The sequence below is a fragment of the Dendropsophus ebraccatus genome, chromosome 5, assembly GCF_027789765.1.
Source record: "Dendropsophus ebraccatus isolate aDenEbr1 chromosome 5, aDenEbr1.pat, whole genome shotgun sequence".
NCBI classification, from domain to species: domain Eukaryota; kingdom Metazoa; phylum Chordata; class Amphibia; order Anura; family Hylidae; genus Dendropsophus; species Dendropsophus ebraccatus.
The window spans coordinates 159,479,231-159,505,017 of NC_091458.1; the positions used below are offsets into that span (position 1 = coordinate 159,479,231).

The 25,787-nt window shown below is 44.0% G+C and overlaps 1 protein-coding gene across 1 annotated transcript; it reads right to left on the reverse strand.

Moving 5' to 3' along the window:
• On the reverse strand, positions 1–25,733 carry ALDH3A2 (aldehyde dehydrogenase 3 family member A2). Its single transcript, XM_069971771.1, has 11 exons — positions 25,388–25,733; positions 17,131–17,300; positions 15,654–15,885; positions 15,051–15,136; positions 14,119–14,327; positions 11,386–11,503; positions 9,880–10,021; positions 8,530–8,696; positions 7,808–7,907; positions 4,605–4,840; positions 1–1,084 (listed from the first exon to the last, which is right to left on the reverse strand). Exons 2-11 carry the CDS (start codon positions 17,284–17,286, stop codon positions 1,076–1,078), a joined length of 1,455 nt encoding a protein of 484 aa, XP_069827872.1. The 5' UTR covers positions 17,287–17,300; positions 25,388–25,733; the 3' UTR covers positions 1–1,075.
• Positions 25,734–25,787: the final 54 nt, after the last annotated feature.

The following is a 25,787-nucleotide window of genomic DNA, read 5'->3' on the forward strand; positions in this document are numbered from 1 at the left end:
CTGCCCCGCCCCCAGAGTGCCGATTCCACCCGCTCTACTGAAAATCATTAAAAGGGAAGGGCTGGTGCTCTGGGGGCAGGACAGTGCTCTAAACAGCCTTCCCAGATTACATTAAAAACTGCATGGGAACAGCGCCGAGGATGAAGGTAAGAAACATACCCTCATTCCCAGCGCCCCGTACACAATAGGGGGCTACTAGCGGGTTAGATTTGTCTAACTTGCTGCTAGTTCCCCTTTAATTTTAAATTCAAATGAACTATACAAAAACTGGTTTAAAGTAGTCCATAGTCTTTAAAGAGTCCACTGTCACAAATATAGGAAGATTCAGTTTACTAATTGACTGTAAACGTAGAACGGAATGTTGCAGCAATGTGGCGAGCAAGCGGTAAGCACTTCCTTTATCTGTATCTCAGTGTTCACAGGTCTGACAGTGCTAAAAAGGCCGTGAATACAGAAACCATACCTCCGTCATCAGCTGTAACACCGGACACAACCTGAGGACAAGTGGGGCACTGTTTATGGAAGACAGAAGCTATAACTTTCTAATCCTGGTTAGCAGAATGATTAAGGCAAACGGACTAAGAAGTCTTAGAAGTTTGAGATGCATAATCTGATTAAGGCAAAGGGGTGCGGGAACATAATAAAGAATGTATACTTACCCCATCCCCCACCAGGCTCCTACAGCTCGTGCCATGTCATAACCCGGTCACAGGAATGCCCGCTCAGTGACTGCTGTAGTCACTGACTGGCTGAGCGGATACTTTCCCCCGGGTTGGGACGTACCAGGAAGCTGGGAGAAACTGGAGCCCGGCGGCAGTCAGTGAGCCTGTGATGTAGCGCTGTGAGGCCACCGGGATGGGTAAGTATACATTCTTTATTATGTTCCCACACGCCCCTCCTGCCTTCAGCATTTTGGCCGTACTTCTCCTTTAAATAGGGGTTTGCAAGGTTTTAGATCTGCGCTGCAGCAGAAGACAGCATCACGTATAATAGAAGTAAATGTTTCTATACGATGCATTTTGATTTTAACTGGAAACAACCAGGAACGGTGGATTTAATCATCAGGCTCCAACTTTTAGATCATCTGAAAATAAAAAATAAAAAGGACCTTATTTTATCAAGGTATTAAATAAAAGCAGAATTATCATATTACATAAATATGTGAGGTACATGCATTTCCGATTACATACAAACGTACCAGTGATTTTATCCATCACCTTTACATTCAAACCATACTGTATTCACCAACCCCTTCCCCCAAACCACTGGTGGCGTCTGTTTGATGAGAGTAAGTCCTTCATGGTTGTGGCTTTTAAAATGCGCCCAATGCGTTGGTTAGGGAGCTGAGTCAATGTGGTGTGGCCTAGAGTGTCTGTGCCCCCGGCCTGCGACGCCTCTCCTCTCTTTCTCCTCATCATTAGGAACATCATCATTTATTCATCACTTGTCTAAACACATGTGCCGCTTCAGATCATTGAGGCACCTGTACACTGATGAATATCCTGCCCAGGGGCGTTCCTAATGATGAGGAGGATAGGGAGGAAGAAATGAAAGGCGTAGTAGGCCTAGGGCACAGACACTCTAGGCCATAGGTGTTACAAAACCACAATTACCACATTCTCGACTACCAAAAATAATCAAAATCAGCATATGATGCAGGTTGTAACGTGGCCGGGTGCATCTTAAAAGACATAATATGCTACCAGCGGGTTGGGGGGGGGGGGGGGGGGGGGGGATGTTACAGTATCGCTTTAAGTGCTAGGAGAAAGTGAACTGTTTTTAAGCAATTCCCAGTGTGACCACAGCGAATAACTCTCTGAAACCGGAACAATTTTGTGACTTGAATTATAAACTGTAAGGGTATAAACCCACACACCGTATAAGCAGCGTATTTACTGCTGCGATACGCAGCAAATACGCAGCAAACACGCAGCAAATACGCAGCAAAAACGCAGCAGATTATATGTAAATAACTGAACACAGCATCAAATCTGTACCAACAAATCTGCTGCATATTTGCTGCGTATTTGTTGCGTATCTGCTGTGTATACGGTGTGTGGGTTTGTACCCTAAAGGAATATCTTTAGTTTGTTTTTGTATTTATAAGACTAAAACCTGAGGCCGTTATTAATGCCGCTCATGACGCTTAACTCTTTTCTGCTGCTTGATCCCTTCTGTTCAACAGTTTAAAAGGGAATCTGTCAATAGGATTATTCCGCCTTAAATGAGGGCAGCATAAACTAGTGACAGAAACGCTTGACAGATCGGTGTATTACTTCCATCATTCTGCTCAGCCGTTCTCCTAATATGCAGGAGATTGGGCTTCATGCCGCACACCTGGCTGCTGGTTGACAGCTGTCTGCCTATATACTACACAGAGTGTATGTATATTTATTTATTTGTTTGATAGAAAGATAGTCAACTGCCAATCAGCAGCCGGTGGGCAGAGGGAGCTGGTGCTCGTGAATATTGAGGACTACTGAGCACATGCACATAATGGAGAGTCCTTTTTATTCAGGAGGAGATCACTGAATCAGATGCACAGAACAATGGAAATCATACATTATTCTGTTCAGGGCCATTTTTTGGCAAATACATTTATTTTGCAATCTTTCCTCCTCCGGATATGTCCGCCCACTGTGCTGGATTTAGTTAGAGATTGCAGCAAGCAGGGGAGTGAGTTGCTTAACCCCACATATGTCTGGTTTTAGAGATTGGGAACGCACCCAGACCCCAACGGATCACATCTGACATGTTGCAGGGACATGTGCATTTCTTCCTCTCATAACAGGGACACATTAAGGAAAGTAATGAATGTTCATTCCATTTAGTATATCTCAATGGGTTTCCCACGAATGGGCATGCTCCCGTAGGCCTGGGACTGCATACCTTACTGTACAGAGACCTGCTTAAAGCACAGTCTCTGAAAAGCCAGCGCAAGCTGCAGTCCTCTGCCTGCCAGTTGCCAACGATATTTCTGAAAAAATCCCCCCCCCCCCAAAAAAAAAAACGGTAAAAACAAAAATATTCTGTAGTAAAAACACAATAAGGTCATGTAGTTCCTTAAAGGGGATATCCCTTTAAAGACCATAGGCCTAACTTCAGGATAGGTCTTTAATATTAGATTGGAGGAGGTCGGACTCCCAACACCCCTCACCTAGGCCTGAGGTTAAAGCATCAAATGTGCAGCTTGGATCATTGAAAACATCTTTTTATATGGTCCATTAAATTGCGCCAGGTTCCCAACAAAGGTCTAAAACCTCACGACATAGTACAGTAGTACCACTCAGAGCTGCTACATCCGACAATTATTACGGAAAGTTCATTTACCCCATAATTGTTGCATGTAAAAGGGCCGTCGTTCAGCTGTTGTCGCTCGGCGGCTGATTAGATCTATTGTGATGCCGGTAACATCATAGTTATCGTCCGTGCATCTCTCTACACGGTAAAACACAATTAATCGTGCCATGTAAGGTCGCTGCAAATGTCGCCGATCAACCCTGGTTTGCAGCCACATGTTGGGTCGTATAAAGGGACCCATAGAGATGTGCCAAAAGTTTGGTCCTTTAGGGCCTAGGTGTTCAAACCCCCGTTGGCCATTAGATGAAGCCAGGAGAAGAGCGTGCCGAGTGTCTTCTCTCTCCAGCTGTGTCAGTGACTGAGGCCAGGTGCTTCTACCCACTTGTTCTAGTAATTCATGGTGATCTGGGTGTTTGTTCACATATGTCAAAAGTTTTTTGAGAAGACACAGACTCCGCAAAACATCTAACCCAAAATGGGAAGAATTGACAGCAAAAGCTCTGCTACATCTGATATAAGGGAGTAGTGATGGCAGGAAGAATAACTAGCACCCTGACCCCTCAGGAGGGAATCAGAGTGAAGACTTTGACCCCTATGAGAATAACAGAAGGATAACTAGATCTCTCAGCTACACTACAGAGCCGCAGTCTAGTTTTTCCACTTTGCACACAATGGTGTCACATAGAATGACGTGTTACTATCTGTCCTGTACTTCTGGGTAATGCTGCCCACAGCTATCCAAAATCAACAAATCATATGTAAATGATCATTAAAGGGGTCACCCAGCAATTTAAAAAAACAAATAACATTCTACATGGCTGGGGGAGGTCTACAAATAATAAATAAGCTATACTCGCTATTCTCCGCAGCTGCTGCACCAACATTCCCACTCCCCAATATTCCTGGTTCCACTGATGTGCCGGCCTCGCAGGAAATCACTGAGGAGGACCCTGGGGTCGGCGTGTCACAGGAACCAGAAAGAAGCAGTGACCAGGAGGAGGCGCAGCAGCTGCAGGGGATCAGAGTAGGTGAGTATAGCTTATTTATTATTTTTACACTATTCTCAGCCATGTAGATTATATTTTTTTTATACCTGGACAAACCCTTTAAGGCCGCATTCACATGTTCAGCACGGAACATGGACGTGGAATGCATGAAACTGAGTCCCCCACTTTGCACGGGCAGCATCTCCCACGTGATACTGGGAATGGGGGTACCGCTACTATATGCATATGCGCCGCAGTGTAAAGAAGCAGCTGTGCATACAGTTAATAATATATATATATATATATAAAACTGCTCACCTTCAAAACCACAGCGGCAACCACGGCGACAAGAGGCAGGAGCATAAGACACAGCTTCTTCTTGTTCATTTTACCCAGTAAGATAAACTTGGCCCAGTCCACTTTTTTCTGGCTGTAAGGGGGATACCGGAGTTTGTTTACCCCCTCCATCGATAAGGACTTGATGAGGCACGAGCGTTTATGAGAGAAAGTATCAAATGAATGTTTGCCATGGTAGGCGCCCATGCCACTGTGTCCTAAAGAAGAAAAAAAAAAAAAAAAGGAATGAAGAGTTTACAGTTTTCCAGCCAAAAATTATCAGTTTGTCTCTAAGTTTTCAATGGAAATTGCTGGTATCAATTAATCAAAACTGCTGCATGTGGATGAAGGCCCAAACTAGAAAAGATAATACTCAGGTGCACAAAGATAAGGCACAGGTGCACAAAGATAAGGCACTTTCACACTTGTGGGAATAGTGTAACTACAGTGATTGGAGGCTCATATGATGGAGAGTAGGAACGTGCATCTTAATGTAATCAGAGATGAGCAAATTTACTGTAATAACAAAACATCTCACAGTTTCCTGGCACCTGGGTGGAGCGGCAGTGAGATAAAAGTCAGCTGATGATCGGATAACGTAGCGCTTCCCTCATTATTACTGTAAATTCGCTCCTCTCTAAATATGATTTTAGCACCATGTTAGGACCCTATTAAACAGAGTGATAATCTGCCAAATCAGGGCAAGTCGGGCAGATATCGCGTCAAACAACAATCACCCGAAGAAACAATAGCCTGATCGTTGTCTTTTAACACGTTTAAAAATCATCGGCCATGCACTGCTATGTTTAAGTGATGAACGTCCGATGGCCGAGGAATGTAAAGTAAAATAGTACATTTTATACTTACCAGGCCCACAGGTGTCCTTCCAGCTTCTCTCAACTCAACGCAGCTGCCATTGGCATGTCTGAAGCCTTCTGTGCAGTGACAGGCCACTCAGCCAATCACTGGCTCACTGTCCTTTCTTGCCCAGAGATTGGCTGAGCAGCCTGTCACTTCAGAGACTGCTTCAGCAGTGGCTGCGGTGAGTGGACAGAAGCTGTAAGGACACCTATTTACTATATACACCAAGGGCTGCACAGACATCGCTAACATTATACACAGCCCTTACTTCACAATCATCAAGCCGTCTAAAAGGCTTGTTGAGCTGATCGGCGCTCGATTACATTAAATGTTGGGCCGTGTAAAATGGTCTTTAGTCACAAGCCAATAAATGCCCCGTGTAATAGGCCCAGCGATCAGATGATGAACAAGCAAAAGTTAATTCATTGGCCGATCGCATACTTTTACCTAAGTTCCCCCCTTGTTCGACAGCAGCACATCGCCTTGCGTAATAAGTTATAACAGGGGTAAAGGGCCGAATGGACGACCCAGAGATCATTCATGCGGCCTTGCCAGCCTGATTTATAATAGTAGTAGTAATGAGTAGTATAATAGGAGCGCACAGATGCACGGCGCATGCACGCAAGAAGATGACGAAAGCAGGGGGCAGGAGGCCGGCCTGCATAATATATGCACGAAAAACAGAGAGGAGGAAGTAGTGGTGATGCGCACTGAAGTGCGGCACAAACGCCAAGCCTCTAGTCCTCTTTGACACTTGGTTCCAGGGTGCGGGGAAAGAATGTGGCAAATCTACTGGACGGATGACTTCAAGTCAGATATCATACACAGAAGGACATCGCTGCTGACAGATTCCCATTACAAAGCAAAACAATCCTTAACCCTGCTAAGGTAGGAGCAAGCACCCCATATACCAACCCCCACCACATGGTATAAGATATTAACCTGCAATAGTATCAATGTTTTTCAGGGACATTTCTGCACTTAAAGGGCTTGTCGGGCGTTTGATATACTTTAATATATTGCTGCTGGTGCATATAACACAATAAGCATCCTAGCCTTACCTCTAAGCGCTCCCCCAGTGTCCACCTCTGACTGCAGAGCCTCCACTTCTGAGACAAACTCACCTTGAGAGTGACAGCCTGCTCAGCCAATTACTGACTGAGAAGGCACAGCCCTGCATCCAGTGATTGGCTGAGCGGGCTGTCACTCCCAAGGCGACTGTCTTGGAAGTGGAGGCTCGGCAGTCAGAGAGACACTGGGGGATTGTGGACACCGGACAACCAGTATACAGCAGTATATAGATAACAGAGGTGCACACAATAGATGTTGCTCACAACTCTGTGCTAGCCTGTCTATAGTATGACCTGAGCCACTCTCATTCATGTGAATGGGCCAGGTCCTGTCTATGGTGTTTCATGGGATTTGTTGTAAAGCATCTCTCTAAATGCTGCGAAGGAAAAATGCAGCTCAGGAAAGATGGCAGCCCCCATAATAATGTACAAAAAATACAATCAGAAAAAAGAACTCATTTTCTAACTTCTGGCTGTGGTTAGTAACAAAAAAAATATCTAAAACTATACAAACTGTTATTTTAATATGCAAATTAGGTCCAAGTGTCCACAGGGCGGTCCTGGCTGCTGCAAGTGTCCAGTATTCCTGGTCAGTGCCGCCAGTCTTTACTGTGTGTGGTGTCAGCGCTCGCGCCTACAATCACATGTGCTGCTATATCGCGAGGCCGCACATTAATAAAGAGGATTACATCTCACTGAGGAAATAAAGCCCAGAAATCCTGTGATGATCGCGACCGCCCTACGGGAACATAGGTCTAATTTAGATTTTTGGAAGTAATTTGCAAGATTCAATAGCAGAACTGTAGAGCTGCCTGTAACCTGTACCTGGCCCTAGGACTAGTATAATGTGGTGGAAACTATGTTAAATGCTAAGAACAATGCAGTGTAACCCAAGCCTGAAGGGACGGAGCTGCACAAGTATCATTCATAAAAAAAAACTAATAACACAAGCGGGTAGACCTTAAAGGGAACGCGTCACCTACTGATTAGAGTGACAGCTACTAAACTGTCAACAGACGTCAGGAGGCGGCTTCTTCCCCCATCGCTGTTAATAATATAATATTTATATATATATATATATATATATATATATATATATATATATATATATATATACATATACATACATACACACACGCTTCACTGAGGACTTCCATTGACATTTAATCTGCACGACCGCCTGACTCGTCAGCCATTTAGTTTTACCACCACCATCTTATAGAGAAGATAATCTTCGCCCGGCAAGTTACTTACCTACACCTCCAAAAGGTAACTCTGCAACTGTGAAATGCATAAAAACATCATTTCCAGTGACTCCTCCACTAGACGTCTGGGAGATCATCTTTTTTATTACCTGAAACATAACAGAGGATGAATCAGGGGATTGTCCTGGATCAATAGTAACATCCGCATGGATAATGTACTCCTACCCTGCCTCCCTTACACACAGTCCTAATGCACAGTGCCTGGCAATAAGACCATAGCCTAGTCCGGTACATGTCCGTAACTACATATAAAATGCCAAACAGTTCAATCTCTTCGGGCACAGCAGGATCATATGTGCAATGTAAATGGCTGCACTGATCAATACACGATAAATAGGAACCTGCTGAGAGTCTGAGGCGCAGCGACACGGATTTCAAAGACAGCCGGCTTAAAGGCAGACTGCCGCGCTAACAAAGCAGTTCGCTCATCTCTAAAGAAACCAATCACGACAAAAGAGAGTGTGTGCCGCTATAAATATCGTGTTATATAGCCCCCAGCCGCATTGTTTACATCTCCTTCATGATTTCCTTTGTTCTGTTCTCATAGCAGCAGAACAATAAAACTGTGTGCATCAGATCTGCTGGCTGCCCGACACTCACAGCATCACTGACCCCCACTGACTATAAAGGGGTCCGCTGCATTTCTAGCATGGTGGTCGGCATTTTTCCAGCATGCAGCTCTGATGAGTATGTATAACTATGTATAACTACCTTTTTGTTATTTGCAAATGCATAAAGTGCCAGTGGCTTCTCTCCCTTGTTAATGAACTGAATGGCTTCATCCACATCTTTCACATTTATTATGGGAAGCAAAGGGCCAAAAATCTCTTCCTGCATGACCTTCGCCTCTGGCTTCACGTCAGTAAGAACAGTTGGTGCTAGAAAACATAAAGGGGGGGATTATTATTGCTTTTGTACTCTTTTTTACACTAGTAATTTGTGTTTGCACTTATTTTCCTTATTTTGCTGTATTTATAAAGTACAATGTCACATGCTAAATAGTGTATGCGCCATTCTTTAATATGCGCCTAACTTAATGTGAAGAAGTTGCATTAGATTATTTGTTGTTGCTCATAAATTTTGCGCAGCTGTTCTCCACCTTAAGACCAGGTGTAAAATTATTTATGCAAGTGATAAAAATTGTGCAAAATTACAAATATAATAAATTAAAGAAATAAAACAATGTAAAAAAACAGCTGTCTTCTGCAAAAGCAGGCGGTAAGTGATGAGCATGGTCGTTATTTGATGGTCGTAATAAATTACAGCTGGTATTCTATACGGTGTGTGCACTGACGTCTAATTTCCATAGAGTGCATTATTAGGGTGGGTTCACACTGCAGAATCCATGCGGAGAAGTTCCGGGGAATTCCGTTGCTCGTACCCGCTCACAGCGGCGCTCATCTCCGCTGTTCAGCAAAAGAATTTACATGTCAATTCTTTCGGCGGACGGCGGACTCGGCCCGGCCACAGAATGGGGTCTATGGAGCCGGTGGAAATGGGAATGAGCAGTGGAATTCACCGGAACTTCTCCGCAGGGATTCTGTAGTGTGAACCCACCCTAATATTGAAAATATGTCCATATTTTTACCTTAAAATTATGGCAATATTTTGTTTTTGTTTGTATTAGTTTTCTGCAACGATCATTGTGGGAATCAATTCAGCATTTAGCCAAATTTTCAATAGAACAACCCCCCCCCCCAAAAAAAAACAAAAAAACACACCCACAAAACTTCCTTGTGTTGAAGTAGTAAGCCGGTGGAAATAATTTTTTTTTTAAATCAACAGGTGTCAGAAATTTAGAAGATTTATAATTTACTTTAATTAAAAAAATCTCCAGTCTTCCTGTACTTATTAGCTGCTGTATGTCCCACAGGAAGTGGTGTATTCTCTCCAGTCTGACACAGTGCTCTCTGCTGCCACCTCTGTCCATGTCAGGAACTGTCCAGAGCAGCAGCAAATCCCCATAGAAAACCTCTCCTGCTCTGAAAGTACTGTTTTATCTTTTTTTCAACCTTATTAACTATGTAACTATATATACACATTACCTATGGTAATACACACCTATATAACAGGTGGACTCATCGTGCTCCCCTCCAATAGCAACCTTCTCCCCCTTCAACAGGTTAAGAACGCGATTAAAGTGCCGTTTGTTAATAATCCTTTCATAATCTGGAGACTCCTTGGGATTATCGCCATAATATTCCTGGTACGGGAAACCAAAAGATACTTTCATCATTCCATATTATTGCATTCTTTAAACAAAACATTCTTAACATTGTTCGCTACAGATTGGTTTTAAGTACTTTGTTTGCATCTTAAAAGGCATTATCCAGGATTAGCGAGAGAGAAAAAAAAAGTTACTTTCTTGAAAAAACAGCGCCACCTCTGTCCTTAGGGATGTGTGCAGTATTACAATTCAGCACCATTCACTTCAATGGAACTGAGCTGCAAAACCCCCCCAAAACCCCCACACCCAGGAAAGGAGAGGCGCTGTTACTGGAGAAAAGCAGCCATGTTTTTTCTAAGCCTCAATAACGCCTTTAGTAGCTATAGAACAAAGGGCTGTACGGAATCTGTTATTACTTCTGTCATTATAAATAACTAAATCACTGCTGAGTCAGCGAGCAGCCAGGAAGCGGATCGCCCCTTCCGCCACTTTTTCCCCTGATCGTACCCCCGCCACACTTTGTGACATGTCAAAAATTATGTTTAAAGGAAAAGTCTGGCGGATTATAAAATCCTGCAGCCGGCAGCTGGGGAACTGATTCCAAGTAATAACTTACCTCTCCCCGTGCCGGCAATGAGCGAAAGGCCCGGCCAAGGGACTCGGGGAAAATGACCTGTTCCAGCTGATAGACAGCCTGCTCAGCCAGTCAGAGAGTGGAGTGGTGTCCCGCCCCTGTCACTGACTGGCTGAGCGGCCAGTCCATCAGCTGTGTCCATCATGATGTGTCAGCTCCGGAGCCTGGCTGCGGTCTCGCGGCTGATGTTGCCGCTCACCGCTGGCATGGAGAGAGGTAAGTTACTACTTGGAATCAATGTCCCCCCTGTCGGCTGCAGGATTCTTCGCCAGACTTTGATCTGCTATGAGTTTTGACATGTTATGTCATATAGGAATATTTTCATGTGGTCGGATGCATTGCACTGCGCAGGTGTCGGTTATTACACACTCTGCATACTCTCGCACAACATTTACTATTAGGCACACGGGCATTGATCATTTTTGCACAATTTGTCTTTGTCTACTACGGCTTTGCTAACAAAGTACACTAGGATAGCAGTGGAGTACTGCTGCGCAATTTGTGCGCAAAAATGTAAAAATCGCACATAAACTAAGCACGAGCCGTGCCCAGATGTTCAGGGTTTATTGTCTCTGATTTACGGCAATTCTGCCTCACTGTTGGTTTGCACTCCTCTAGATCAAGGGTTATGGGTCGGACTTGATGGACCCGAGTCTTTCAACCTTATCAATTCTGTAACCAACAACCTTAGTCCAGATTTTATACACAGATAAAAGGCGAAGGTTTTACAGAAGAGCAGAAGGTAATAATGTCAACGTGACCTTACCTTTAGTGACTCCTTCATCTTTTCTATAAGTTTACCTTGGATGGATTTATCACACAGAATGTAGTCGGGAGCGATACAGGTTTGTCCACAGTTTACAAACTTTCCCCAAGCTATACGTCTAGATAAAAAAAAAAATATATATGAAAAGGGTAAATATATATTTGTATGAGTGTGTTATATCTATATATCTATATCAATCCAAAGCTATATAGTTCTCCAGTAAAGCAGCTTGTACCTTCGGATAGCTGCTTTTAATCCAAGATCTGTCCTGGGGTCTGTTCAGCAGGTGATGCAGTTATTGTCCTAAAAAACTACTTTTAAACTTGCAGATTGTCTGTGCCCTAGGATTGTGACGCCCCTCCATCCCTCCTTACCATTAGGAACGCCCCAGGCAGGATTTTTCCTAATCATCACCTGTCTGATCACTGCACAGGTGCCTTTATGATCCGGCTCATTTGCAGTGTTCACACAGGTGATAAATAGGAGAAATTGTTCTAGTGGCATTCCTTATTATTAGGAGGACGGGGAAGAGGGATGGAGGGGTGTCGCAATCCTAGGGCATACACACTCTAGACCATGCCAATTTGACTCAGGGCTGCAAGTTTAAAAGTTGTTTTTTAGGACAATAACTGCATCCCCTGCCGAACGGACCCCAGGACAGATCTTGAATTAATAGCAGCTATCTGATGGTACAAGTGGTTTGGGGGTGCAGATTGTGCATACAGAGTTGCTTTAAATAGTGAAAATGTATCTGTGCCTAAAAGCACTCTAAAAGCAAAAAGGCATAATATAGACTACTTCTCATTTAAAACAATCTTGATAAATTACCCCCAATGTTTCTGTACCAGTTGGAAAATGGTCCCTTTTTCAGGTGTGTCAGGTTGGAAGCAATGTATTGCTTTTTATGCTAAATAAATTATCTTTGGGTTCAGGGCTGGACTGGCCATCTGGCATTTCAGGCAAATGCCAGAAGGGCAGGGGGGGCCTCTGTGGAACGGTCCCGTACTCCCCTTGGCCCGACGACTCCTTCGCCTTACAGTGGTGAAAGGAAGTCACCGGCCAGGAAGAATACAGGAATGGACCACAGTGGCCAGTGTCAAACTGTGCAGCGCTCCCTGGCCATCCCAGGAATCCAGGACACAAGTTCCCCATTCAGCCCAATCTCCGGCCCAGCCAAAAGAACAGACCTCCATTGCAGCCTTCATCGATGTCTTGTTCTGCACCATGATAGACTTTGAAAGTGGTTGATGTGACTCGAGGTGAGTGTAACACCTGTAAATGAAGGTCTGGCTCCTATCCCAGTGTGATGTAACCGTCCTTTACATGGTTTGTGTTGACACTGTACAAAGGCCCGGAGCTAGGTATGTGCTATCCGATGTCACTCGCTTTATAAAATAGAACATTCCACACCATTCTTCTCATCTCTTCACCTCTTGCTGTAATTCTAGCTCATTGTTTATCTCGCAACCACCGAGGAACAAGTTGTTGAGCAATTACATCTCGCTCTGAGTGTGAAGCAGTCTCCACGAGTGATAAACTGAGGTTTCTTGGGTTCAAAGATTCCATCAGTATGTGACAAGAGGCAATATCCGGCATGATGAACAGGAAGCGTCGCAGAATCAGACTCTACTGACTTGACCTGATTTCTGAGGTTTATGCAGCTATAAAAAAATTTGCTTTTGATGTGGCTTTTATACCCGCGACACCTCGCCCACATGCCACAGACGAAAGCTAGGTGCTTGGAAATAGGCTAGTTCAGACAGGTTAGTGACACCGCTACTTCCTCAGTCAGCAATATCTTCCACCTTGTTCTTTTTGATGTAGCAATTTCAAGGTTGAGGAGTATATTTACCTATTATATAGCCATATATAACACAACAAAACTTTTGTATCAGTATGAGATAACACACATATATATATATATATATATATATATATATATATATATATATATATATATATATACACATATATATACACATATATACACACACACACACACACACACACACACACACACACACATACTGATGCACAAGTTCAAATTCCAAACAGATACTAGAACTGCAGTAAAATCAATCCAAAGGCGATTTATTTCGCATCTAGAGTGACGCAATGTTCCCGTACCAACTTCAAACCTGGTGTGGAACTGTAATGTTACAAGCCACATGTATTTCTTTATGTTAAAGGGAACCTGTCAACCCCCGTGCCGGGGTGACAGGCTCCCGACCCCCTGCTACAGCCCCCTATACTCACCTGATCCCGCTTCTGGATCCGGTTGGGTCACGGAGATATCAGCCGCTGCAGTCCGGCGCGCGCGCTAAGAGATGAGTCCAACGCTCATAGAGAATGACGGAGCGCTGGACTCATTTCTCAGCACGCACGCCGGGCTGCAGCGGCTGAGATCTCCGTGACCCGACCGGATCCAGAAGCGGGATCAGGGGAGTATAGGGGGCTGTAGCGGGGGGTCGGACGCCTGTCACCCCGGCACGGGGGGTGACAGGTTCCCTTTAAGTAAATCCCCCTTGGGTTAATCTTTGAATGGTGTGCTATATGTGTGACTGGCTAGATGTGTGGCCTGGCCAAAGTGCGGCAGGGAAGGGCTTCACTCTCGCACTTCCCAGGTAAATGCAGATCATGTGATCACCTGTCTTCTACGAGGTCATAAACGTTGACACGTCCAGATAACAGAGTTTACCTATAAACCTTGACTCTTATTCACTCGACACTCACCTACTGGCAATATCAATATCGCAGTCCTTATCGACATAACATGGACTCTTCCCTCCCAGTTCAAGGGTGACGGGTGTCAGGAATTTAGCTGCCGCCGTCATGATTATTTTGCCAACGTTTGTATTCCCAGTATAGAAAATATGGTCGAATCTTTCAGCAAGTAACTCTGTTGTTTCCGCTACTCCTCCATTCACTACTGGGTAGAGTTCCTACAAAGGCCGGAAAAATATAGTTACCTAAATGTGATTTACATTTAACAGGTGCAGAGAACAAATATCCTGGCTGAACAATGGATCAAAAATAAGCAATAAAACAAACTATAAATCGCTTCATTATTAACAATTTATAATAAACTTACACAAATTCTCTTTCTAGAAGATTCTAGAAGGCTGGGATCAAGGCCAGACAGATAAGTATGATTTAAAGGGTTACAAGGGTCAAACTAAAACGGGTTATCCCGCGTTAGAAAAACACATCCGCTTTCGTCCAGAGACAGCACCGCTCTTGTCTCCAGGTTTTGCAACTCAGTTCCATTGAAATGAATGGAGCTTAACTGCAAACTGCACCTGAACTGGAGACAAGAACAGTGCTGTCTCTGGAAGGAAGTGGCCATGTTTTTCTAACCCTGTATAACCCCTTTTAGTTTAAGTTTGAGAACGCCATGTAACCCTTTAAGTCATACTTACCGATCTGGCCTTGATCCCAGCCTTCTAGAATCCCCCTCTTGCTACTTCTGTTCAGTTAATAGATTTCAGATACGTAACTATGTTTTACAATGAATATTTACTAGGAGCTTCCGGACAAGGTTCAGGTCATGGTAATTTAGCATGGAACTATTTTGGCCTATGTCCCTGGACTATTAGGCGGTGAAGAACGGACCGTGCAGACAGTATATAACATATTTTGCTTAATCTACGCGTATGATGACATACCTTGTCCAAGTATCGTGGGATGAATTTCTCCAAAGCCTTGGCTGTATGTTCGCTCACCTCAGAGGGTTTGATCACCACAGCGTTACCTTTACAGAAATAAGAGAGTGCAGTATTAGGCTATGTTTACACAACCTACATTTCATGACAAGAACGGACATTGTTTTCAATTAAAACGGCCGTTCTTGTCATAGAGAAACCTGTTGCATTGAAGTCAATGCAAACAACGGCCGTTTTTCGCTACGGCCATGGAAATAATTGACATGTCAATTATTCCTGGCACGTTGTGCATTGATTTCAATGCAACTTTCAATGCAACAACGGACACTGTTTGACACTCACTACAACAGCCGTTGTCCGTACCTTGTGTGAACATAGCCTTTAAGTCTAAACCTTCAAAATAAAACTCATTCCAGATACATGGAAACCTTACAAATCACTGTTTACCAGCGGCACTTTTCTCTGTGCAATAGGGAATGTGTACTTGACAATGATGGAAATAAAGGGCCACCGGAACGATCCAACTATTGTTTGGGCGGCTTTACCTGCACAATAATCCAGCCATATAATAATAAGCTCCTCAGACAAGTGCTGATGGATATGTACCTGCTGCAATGGCCCCCACCACCGGCTGCAGACAAACAACAAGGGGATAGTTCCAGGCTCCGATGACGAGGACAACACCCAGAGGCTCGTAGTTGATGTACACTTCATCGCCCAGCGTCATCAGGGTCTTTTTTACATGCTGGGGTGCAGCCCAATCATAGAGATTGTCAATGCAGAGATCAATTTCTGCAATGAGCCCCATCATCTCATAGCTGTAAGCAGAACAATCATTCTAGAGAGGGAAAAGAAAAAAAAGACAAAAAGACCCACGTTGTTATGTCTGCCGGACTATGAACATACGGTACTGGACCAGTACAACTCTGACTATATAAACGGATATGGAAATATAACCTCACACATCTGCCCTCCACATGTATAATCCTTATGTAATCTCTCCAAGGCCGGATTCACACTACGTTTTCACAGTCAGTTTTTAAATGGTTACTTTAAACATACAGAAAAACATGGTCAACCACATTTCTGTCTATGCTAAAAAAAAAAAAAAAAAAAAAAAAAAAAAACATGGATCAGCTTTGAGCCTTTTGTTTTGTTTTTTTACAATGGAAGTCAATGGAAAAGCAGTTCCAATTGGAAGCACACAAATGCATCTGTTTTTGCATCCCTTTTTTCCCCATAAAAACAGATCCATTAAACGGACAGCAAAAACAAAGTGTGAACCCGGCCCTAGGGGTAATATAAAGAACTGAACATGAAAAATAACTCAATTTTAAAGCAAATGTACCACTAAATTAACAGGTGTCAAAGTTATATAGATTTGTAATTTACTTTTATTAAGAAATCTTCAGTCTTCCGGTACTTACCAGCTGCTGTATGTCCTACAGGAAGTTGTGTATTCTTTCCAGTCTGACACAGTGCTCTCTGCTGCCACCTCTGTCCATGTCAGGAACTGTGCAGAGCAGCAGCAAATCCCCATAGAAAATCTCTCCTGCTCTGGACAGTTCCTGACATGGACAGAGGTGGCAGCAGAGAGCACTGTGTCACACTAGAAAGAATATACCACTTCCTGCAGGACATACAGCAGCAGATAAGTACTGGAAGACTGGAAATTTCTAAATAAAAGTAAATTACAAATCTATATAACTTTCTGACACCCCTTTAAGCTCAAAATGATCATGGGTGTAAATCAAGATGGGCTAAATATTGGTCCTTTGCTCGGAGATCCATCTTTCAGCTTCTAGCATGATCCCGGGTGGGAGCTGCGGCAATGAATGTAAATGTAATTCCGGGGCCGAGCTGTTACCTACAGCTGCCGACCATCAACTATTCTACCCACGATATCCAGCAGTAGCAGACGGGAATCGGGATCCTGAGAAGAGAGGCCGGCCCTGTGTATAGAGTGACACTGGATGACTAGTGGTATATATGCGGTATACAGCTAATCTATAGGATGGCTACTGATGTAGTATAGTCCTGGAGGTGGCCAGGCCTTCTCACACACACACAAGCACTGAAGCACCTTGTGCAGATCGGCTTTCAGGGCCTCCTTGATCTCGGCGTCATTTTCCACGATCATCGTCTTCAGAGCCTGTAGCTGCTGTATCCGGAAATCCAGCGAACGTGTCTTCCCAGTGGCAAACGCCTGCCGGGCCGTGTTCACAATCTTTTTCATCATTTTGAGTGGTCAGTCTGGAAAAGAGACTATGCTGTTAAAATAATGTTGGCAATAAAGTTATATATTTTTCTTTTCAAATAAACTGGTGTCGGAAAGTTATGCAAATTTGTAAATCAGTTCTATTAAAAAATCGCAATCCTTCAAGTACTCATCAGCTGCTGTATGTCCTGCAGGAAGTGGTGTCCTTCTAGTCTGACCTCTCCTGCTCTGGACAGAGGTGGCAGCAGAGAGCACGGTGTCAGACTAGAGAGAATACACCAATTCCTGCAGGACATACAGCAGCTGATAAGTGCTGCAAGACTGGAGATGTTCACACAACATATTTTATGTGGCAAGAACGGATGTTGTTTGCAATGAAAACAACGGCCGTTCTTGTCATAAAAAATGTGTTGCATTGAAATCAATGCAAACAGTGTACGTTGTTCACACAATGTATTGAATAAAGGCCGTTGTTCGCTACAGCCATGGAAACCATTGAAATGTCAATTATTTCCGGCCATAGTGCACTGAAATCAATGCAATTTTCACTGCAACAATGGCCGTTGTTGCAGTAACCTAAGGACAGTGAATGGCTGTCCTGAATGCCGGCAGCAGGGAAAACGTTTGAATCTCCGCGGCTCTGTAATGACAATATGCAGATACATAATGCCGGGTGCGGAAACCATCCAGGACAGCCAGTCACCGTCCCAAGGTCCACAAAATTTGCGGACGTGTGAATGCAGCCTAAGTTTTGCAATTGCTATTGATCTGGGCATGTATAATAGTGACGCATGTATAGTAGTATAGTATAGCATAGCATGTATAGTAGTATAGTATAGCATGTATATTATAGCATCTACAGTAGTGGCACATGTATAGTAGTATAGTATAGCATGTATAGTAGTGACACATGTATAGTAGTATAGTATAGCATGTATAGTAGTATAGTATAGCATGTATAGTATAGTATAGCATGTATAGTAGTGTAGTATAGTATAGCATGTATAGTAGTGTAGTATAGTATAGCATGTATAGTAGTGATGCATGTATAGTAGTGATGCATATATAGTAGTATAGTATAGCATGTATAGTAGTATAGTATAGCATGTATAGTAGTATTGTATAACATGTATAGTAGTGACGCATATATAGTAGTATAGTATAGCATGTATAGTAGTGACGCGTGTATAGTAGTATAGTATAGCATGTATAGTAGTGACGCGTGTATAGTAGTATAGTATAGCATGTATAGTAGTGATGCGTGTATAGTATAGCAGGTAAAGTAGTATAGTATAACATGTATAGTAGTGATGCATGTATAGTAGTATAGTATAACATGTATAGTAGTGATGCATGTATAGTAGTATAGTATAACATGTATAGTAGTATAGTATAGCATGTATAGTAGTGATGAATGTATAGTAGTGATGCGTGTATAGTAGTATAGTATAGCATGTATAGTAGTGACGCATGTATAGTAGTATAGTATAGCATGTATAGTAGTGACGCATGTATAGTATAGCATGTATAGTAGTATAGTATAGTATAGCATGTATAGTAGTGGCACATGTATAATAGTATAGCATGTATAGTAGTGACGCATGTATAGTAGTATAGTATAGCATAGCATGTATAGTAGTATAGTATAGCATGTATAGTAATGATGCATGTATAGTAGTATAGTATAACATGTATAGTAGTATAGTATAACATGTATAGTAGTATAGTATAGCATGTATAGTAGTGATGCGTGTATAGTAGTATAGTATAACATGTATAGTAGTGATGCATGTATAGTAGTATAGTATAGCATGTATAGTAGTGATGCGTGTATAGTAGTATAGTATAGCATGTATAGTAATGATCCATGTATAGTAGTGACATGTATAGCATATATAGTATAGCATGTATAGTAGTGATGCATGTACAGTAGTGATGCATGTATAGTAGTATAGTATAGCATGTATAGTAGTATAGTATAACATGTATAGTAGTAATGCATGTATAGTAGTATAGTATAGCATGTATAGTAGTGATGCATGTACAGTAGTGACACATGTATAGTAGTATAGTATAGTATGTATAGTAGTATAGTATAACATGTATAGTAGTGATGCATGTATAGTAGTGATGCATGTACAGTAGTGATGCATGTACAGTAGTGATGCATGTACAGTAGTGATGCATGTATAGTAGTGTAGTATAGCATGTATAGTAGTGACACATGTATAGTAGTATAGTATAACATGTATAGTAGTATAGTATAACATGTATAGTAGTGATGCATGTATAGTAGTATAGTATAACATGTATAGTAGTGACACATGTATAGTAGTATAGTATAACATGTATAGTAGTATAGTATAACATGTATAGTAGTGATGCATGTATAGTAGTATAGTATAACATGTATAGTAGTATAGTATAACATGTATAGTAGTGATGCATGTATAGTAGTATAGTATAGCATGTATAGTAGTGATGCATATATAGTAGTATAACATGTATAGTAGTGATGCATATATAGTAGTATAGTATAGCAGTGATGCATGTATAGTATAGCATGTATAGTAGTGACACATGTATAGTAGTATAGTATAGCATGTATAGTAGTGATGCATATATAGTAGTTTAGTATAGCATGTATAGTAGTATAGTATAGCATGTATAGTATAGCATGTATAGTAGTGACGCACACCAGCCCAGAGGTGTAGGGACTTGTATGGACACATCTGACACATGTGCGGAGACGTTTTCTTAGTGTATATAAGTCAGATATACAATAGAGACTGAACGCAGTGCGGCCACAGCCCTGGATATAAGCAGGAAAGAAGCAGTGATGGGAGGTGAGTTGTTGTTGATCAGCTACCCCTCCTATTACCCCTCCCATAGCTGCGGCCTATGTGTCTGCATCTGCCCCTGGGGTTGGGCGACAGTCCTGGCAGGGTGATGATCTGGAATAAGGCTGCACATGTGACAATGATTTCAAGTTGCGAAATGTAATTACTGAGAGATAAAGACAGACGGAATATCCTCCAGCACATACATTGTATACAGCATGAAACAATAGAGAAGGAGTTAGTGAGTATACACCCAGCAGGGGCCGGCGGTCACTCAGACGTCACAGTCCCAGGTGGTGCCAAACCAGACAAATGTAGAGATCGTCCAGTGCAAAAATAGCAAGGACGGCACCGACTAAGTAGACAACAACGGACGCTTTATAACACAGTGCACGGATACAAGGTAGCAGGTGCCGGCAACTTATATGAGTGACGGCCGTTCCGTGCTGACTCACGTCTCCACTGGAAGATACAGAATATCCTGCGTCTGTGCATATTCACACTTGCACATTCACACTCACTTGTGACGGCTGTTATTATGTGGTCGCACTGACTGAGCAGTCACACAATAGAGATGTAATAAGTGGTTGTGTAATGTAACGTCGCACTAACACACATGGATTGTAGGCCTCAGCCTTATCTAAGCAGCTCGACACGTACACATGTATATAAAGAGCGATCACATCCAGTGCGTGTGCTGGACTGTATACCATGCTATAGGTGCAGTGTATACCAGTATATATAGGAGCAGTGTATGTGCAGGGTATACCATGATATATAGATGCAGTGTATACCAGTATATATAGGAGCAGTGTATGTGCAGCGTATACCAGTATATATAGGAGCAGTGTATGTGCAGCGTATACCAGTATATATAGGAGCAGTGTATGTGCAGCGTATACCAGTATATATAGGAGCAGTGTATGTGCAGCGTATACCAGTATATATAGGAGCAGTGTATGTGCAGCGTATACCAGTATATATAGGAGCAGTGTATGTGCAGGGTATACCAGTATATATAGGAGCAGTGTATGTGCAGCGTATACCAGTATATATAGGAGCAGTGTATGTGCAGCGTATACCAGTATATATAGGAGCAGTGTATGTGCAGCGTATACCAGTATATATAGGAGCAGTGTATGTGCAGCGTATACCATGATATATAGGTGCAGAGTATACTATGATATATAGGTGCAGTGTATGTGCAGCGTATACCAGTATATATAGGAGCAGTGTATGTGCAGGGTATACCAGTATATATAGGAGCAGTGTATGTGCAGCGTATACCAGTATATATAGGAGCAGTGTATGTGCAGCGTATACCAGTATATATAGGAGCAGTGTATGTGCAGCGTATACCATGATATATAGGTGCAGAGTATACTATGATATATAGGTGCAGTGTATGTGCAGCGTATACCAGTATATATAGGAGCAGTGTATGTGCAGGGTATACCAGTATATATAGGAGCAGTGTATGTGCAGCGTATACCAGTATATATAGGAGCAGTGTATGTGCAGCGTATACCAGTATATATAGGAGCAGAGTATGTGCAGGGTATACCAGTATATATAGGAGCAGTGTATGTGCAGGGTATACCAGTATATATAGGAGCAGTGTATGTGCAGGGTATACCAGTATATATAGGAGCAGTGTATGTGCAGCGTATACCATGATATATAGGAGCAGAGTATACCATGATATATAGGTGCAGTGTATACCAGTATATATAGGAGCAGTGTATGTGCAGGGTATACCAGTATATATAGGAGCAGTGTATGTGCAGGGTATACCAGTATATATAGGAGCAGTGTATGTGCAGGGTATACCAGTATATATAGGAGCAGTGTATGTGCAGGGTATACCAGTATATATAGGAGCAGTGTATGTGCAGCGTATACCATGATATATAGGAGCAGAGTATACCATGATATATAGGTGCAGGGTATACCAGTATATATAGGAGCAGTGTATGTGCAGCGTATACCATGATATATAGGAGCAGAGTATACCATGATATATAGGTGCAGTGTATACCAGTATATATAGGAGCAGTGTATGTGCAGCGTATACCATGATATATAGATGCAGAGTATACTATGATATATAGGTGCAGTGTATACCAGTATATATAGGAGCAGTGTATGTGCAGCGTATACCAGTATATATAGGAGCAGAGTATACCATGATATATAGGTGCAGTGTATACCAGTACATATAGGAGCAGTGTATGTGCAGGGTATACCAGTATATATAGGAGCAGTGTATGTGCAGCGTATACCAGTATATATAGGAGCAGTGTATGTGCAGGGTATACCAGTATATATAGGAGCAGTGTATGTGCAGGGTATACCAGTATATATAGGAGCAGTGTATGTGCAGCGTATACCATGATATATAGATGCAGAGTATACTATGATATATAGGTGCAGTGTATACCAGTATATATAGGAGCAGTGTATGTGCAGCGTATACCAGTATATATAGGAGCAGAGTATACCATGATATATAGGTGCAGTGTATACCAGTACATATAGGAGCAGTGTATGTGCAGGGTATACCAGTATATATAGGAGCAGTGTATGTGCAGCGTATACCAGTATATATAGGAGCAGTGTATGTGCAGGGTATACCAGTATATATAGGAGCAGTGTATGTGCAGCGTATACCATGATATATAGATGCAGAGTATACCATGATATATAGGTGCAGTGTATACCAGTATATATAGGAGCAGTGTATGTGCAGCGTATACTATGATATATAGGTGCAGAGTATACCATGATATATAGGTGCAGAGTATACCATGACATAGGTGGAGGCTTCTGTGCAGGAATAACACTAATCCGGTAGCTTCTCTATGTGCAGATCTTTCATCTGATGCAACTATTGCTCAACCGTTCTGCATGAGCGTCGCAGTCACAAGGTCGGGAGCGTCTGTACCCAGCGTACACACTCGCAGAGACTACAGAGACTGCATGTACTTTATTATAAGGCGGCCATTAGCTTCCACAGAAAGGTGTACCCCATACCAGACCAGGTGATGGACCCTAGTACCCCAGTCACCTCCTGTACCCCAGACCAGGTGATGGACCCTAGTACCCCAGTCACCTCCTGTACCCCAGACCAGGTGATGGACCCTAGTACCCCAGTCACCTCCTGTACCCCAGACCAGGTGATGGCCTCAGGCTCTTAAGGCCCCGTTCCCACTGAACAAAGGTAGCGGAATTCCGCGACGGAATTGTCCGCCGCGGAATGCCGTTAGCCTCCCGCTCATAATGGGAGTCTATGGGAGGCGCGCACTCCTGCTCTGTACGCGCTGAAGAATGAACTTGTTCCCATAGACTCCCATTATGAGCGGAAGGCTAACGGCATTCCGCGGCGGACAATTCTGTTGCGGAATTCCGCTACCTTTGCTTAGTGGGAAGGGGCCTTATATGGCGGATTACTGACCACCCAGCTCACAGGTGAGGCTGCAGCTTGCAGATATTCTCCTGTCCCGGCTCTAATGTCACAGCACCGGGCATACACACAGCAGGGTGCACAGACAGCACCGGGCATACACACAGCAGGGTGCACACAGTAGCGGGCATATACACAGCAGGGCGCACACAGTACCGGGCATATACACAGCAGGGTGCACACACAGCAGGGTGCACAGACAGCACCAGGCATACACACAGCAGGGTGCACACACAGCACCGGGCATACACACCGCAGGGCACACACACAGCACCAGGCACACACACAGTACCGGGCATATACACACCAGAGGGCGCCCACACAGCACCGGGCACACACACACAGTACCGGGCATATATACACACACACACAACATGGTGCACACACAGCACCAGGCACTCACACAGTACCGGGCATATATACACACACACACAACATGGTGCACACACAGCACCGGGCACTCACACAGTACCGGGCATATACACACCAGAGGGCGCCCACACAGCACCGGGCACACACACACAGTACCGGGCATATATACACACACACAACATGGTGCACACACAGCACCGGGCACACACACAGCGCAGGGCGCCCACACAGCACCGGGCATATATACACACACACACACAACAGGGTGCACACACAGCACCGGGCATATACACCGCAGGGCATATACACCGCAGGGCACATACAGCACCAAGTATACACACTGCAGGGCACACACAGCACCGGGCATATACACCGCAGGGCACATACAGCACCTAGTATACACACTGCAGGGCACACACAGCACCGGGCATACACAGCACCTTGTATACACACTGCAGGGCACACACAGCACCGGGCACACACAGCACCTTGTATACACACTGCAGGGCACACACAGCACCTTGTATACACACTGCAGGGCACACACAGCACCTTGTATACACACTGCAGGGCACACACAGCACCTTGTATACACACTGCAGGGCACACACAGCACCTTGTATACACACTGCAGGGCACACACAGCACCTTGTATACACACTGCAGGGCACACACAGCACCTTGTATACACACTGCAGGGCACACACAGCACCTTGTATACACACTGCAGGGCACACACAGCACCTTGTATACACACTGCAGGGCACACACAGCACCTTGTATACACACTGCAGGGCACACACAGCACCTTGTATACACACTGCAGGGCACACACAGCACCTTGTATACACACTGCAGGGCACACACAGCACCTTGTATACACACTGCAGGGCACACACAGCACCTTGTATACACACTGCAGGGCACACACAGCACCTTGTATACACACTGCAGGGCACACACAGCACCTTGTATACACACTGCAGGGCACACACAGCACCTTGTATACACACTGCAGGGCACACACAGCACCTTGTATACACACTGCAGGGCACACACAGCACCTTGTATACACACTGCAGGGCACACACAGCACCTTGTATACACACTGCAGGGCACACACAGCACCTTGTATACACACTGCAGGGCACACACAGCACCTTGTATACACACTGCAGGGCACACACAGCACCTTGTATACACACTGCACCTTGTATACACACTGCAGGGCACACACAGCACCTTGTATACACACTGCACCTTGTATACACACTGCAGGGCACACACAGCACCGGGCATATACACCGCAGGGCACACACAGCACCGGGCATACACACAGCACCTTGTATACACACTGCGGTTTGGTTTGCCCCAGGGCGGCCGGTTAGCAGGCATCGCTCAGGATGGCCGCCCGGGGCTGTGGTGTATATGTTGCCCGGTAACTCACCTGCAGATGTCCGCGCAGAACCTGTCAGCACCGGGAGCGCAGAAACAGTGACACGGGCTGAGCTCCGGCCAGACCTTCCGTGAAGCTCCGCCCACCCCACGACCATGTGACTGCAGGCGTCGTGAGGCGATGGCTGTGGGAGTGCGCTGGTTACCTCAGGAGGGACATGGCGCCTCAGGCTCGGCCGCCGCTCACATTAACCCCTTCAGCACACACCGGTGGGGGTTTATTATTTGCTTTTTCCTGGCCGTATACTAATAACCGCCTTCTTGTATCCTGCAGCTGTATGAGGGATTGTACCATACCGGACAAGTAGTAATTGTCACCTCCACCATTCCGGGGTCTATCATAGTGGTCACCAGTCCCGGGAAGCCCCGCCCCCTGCTGGCCGAGGAGAGGA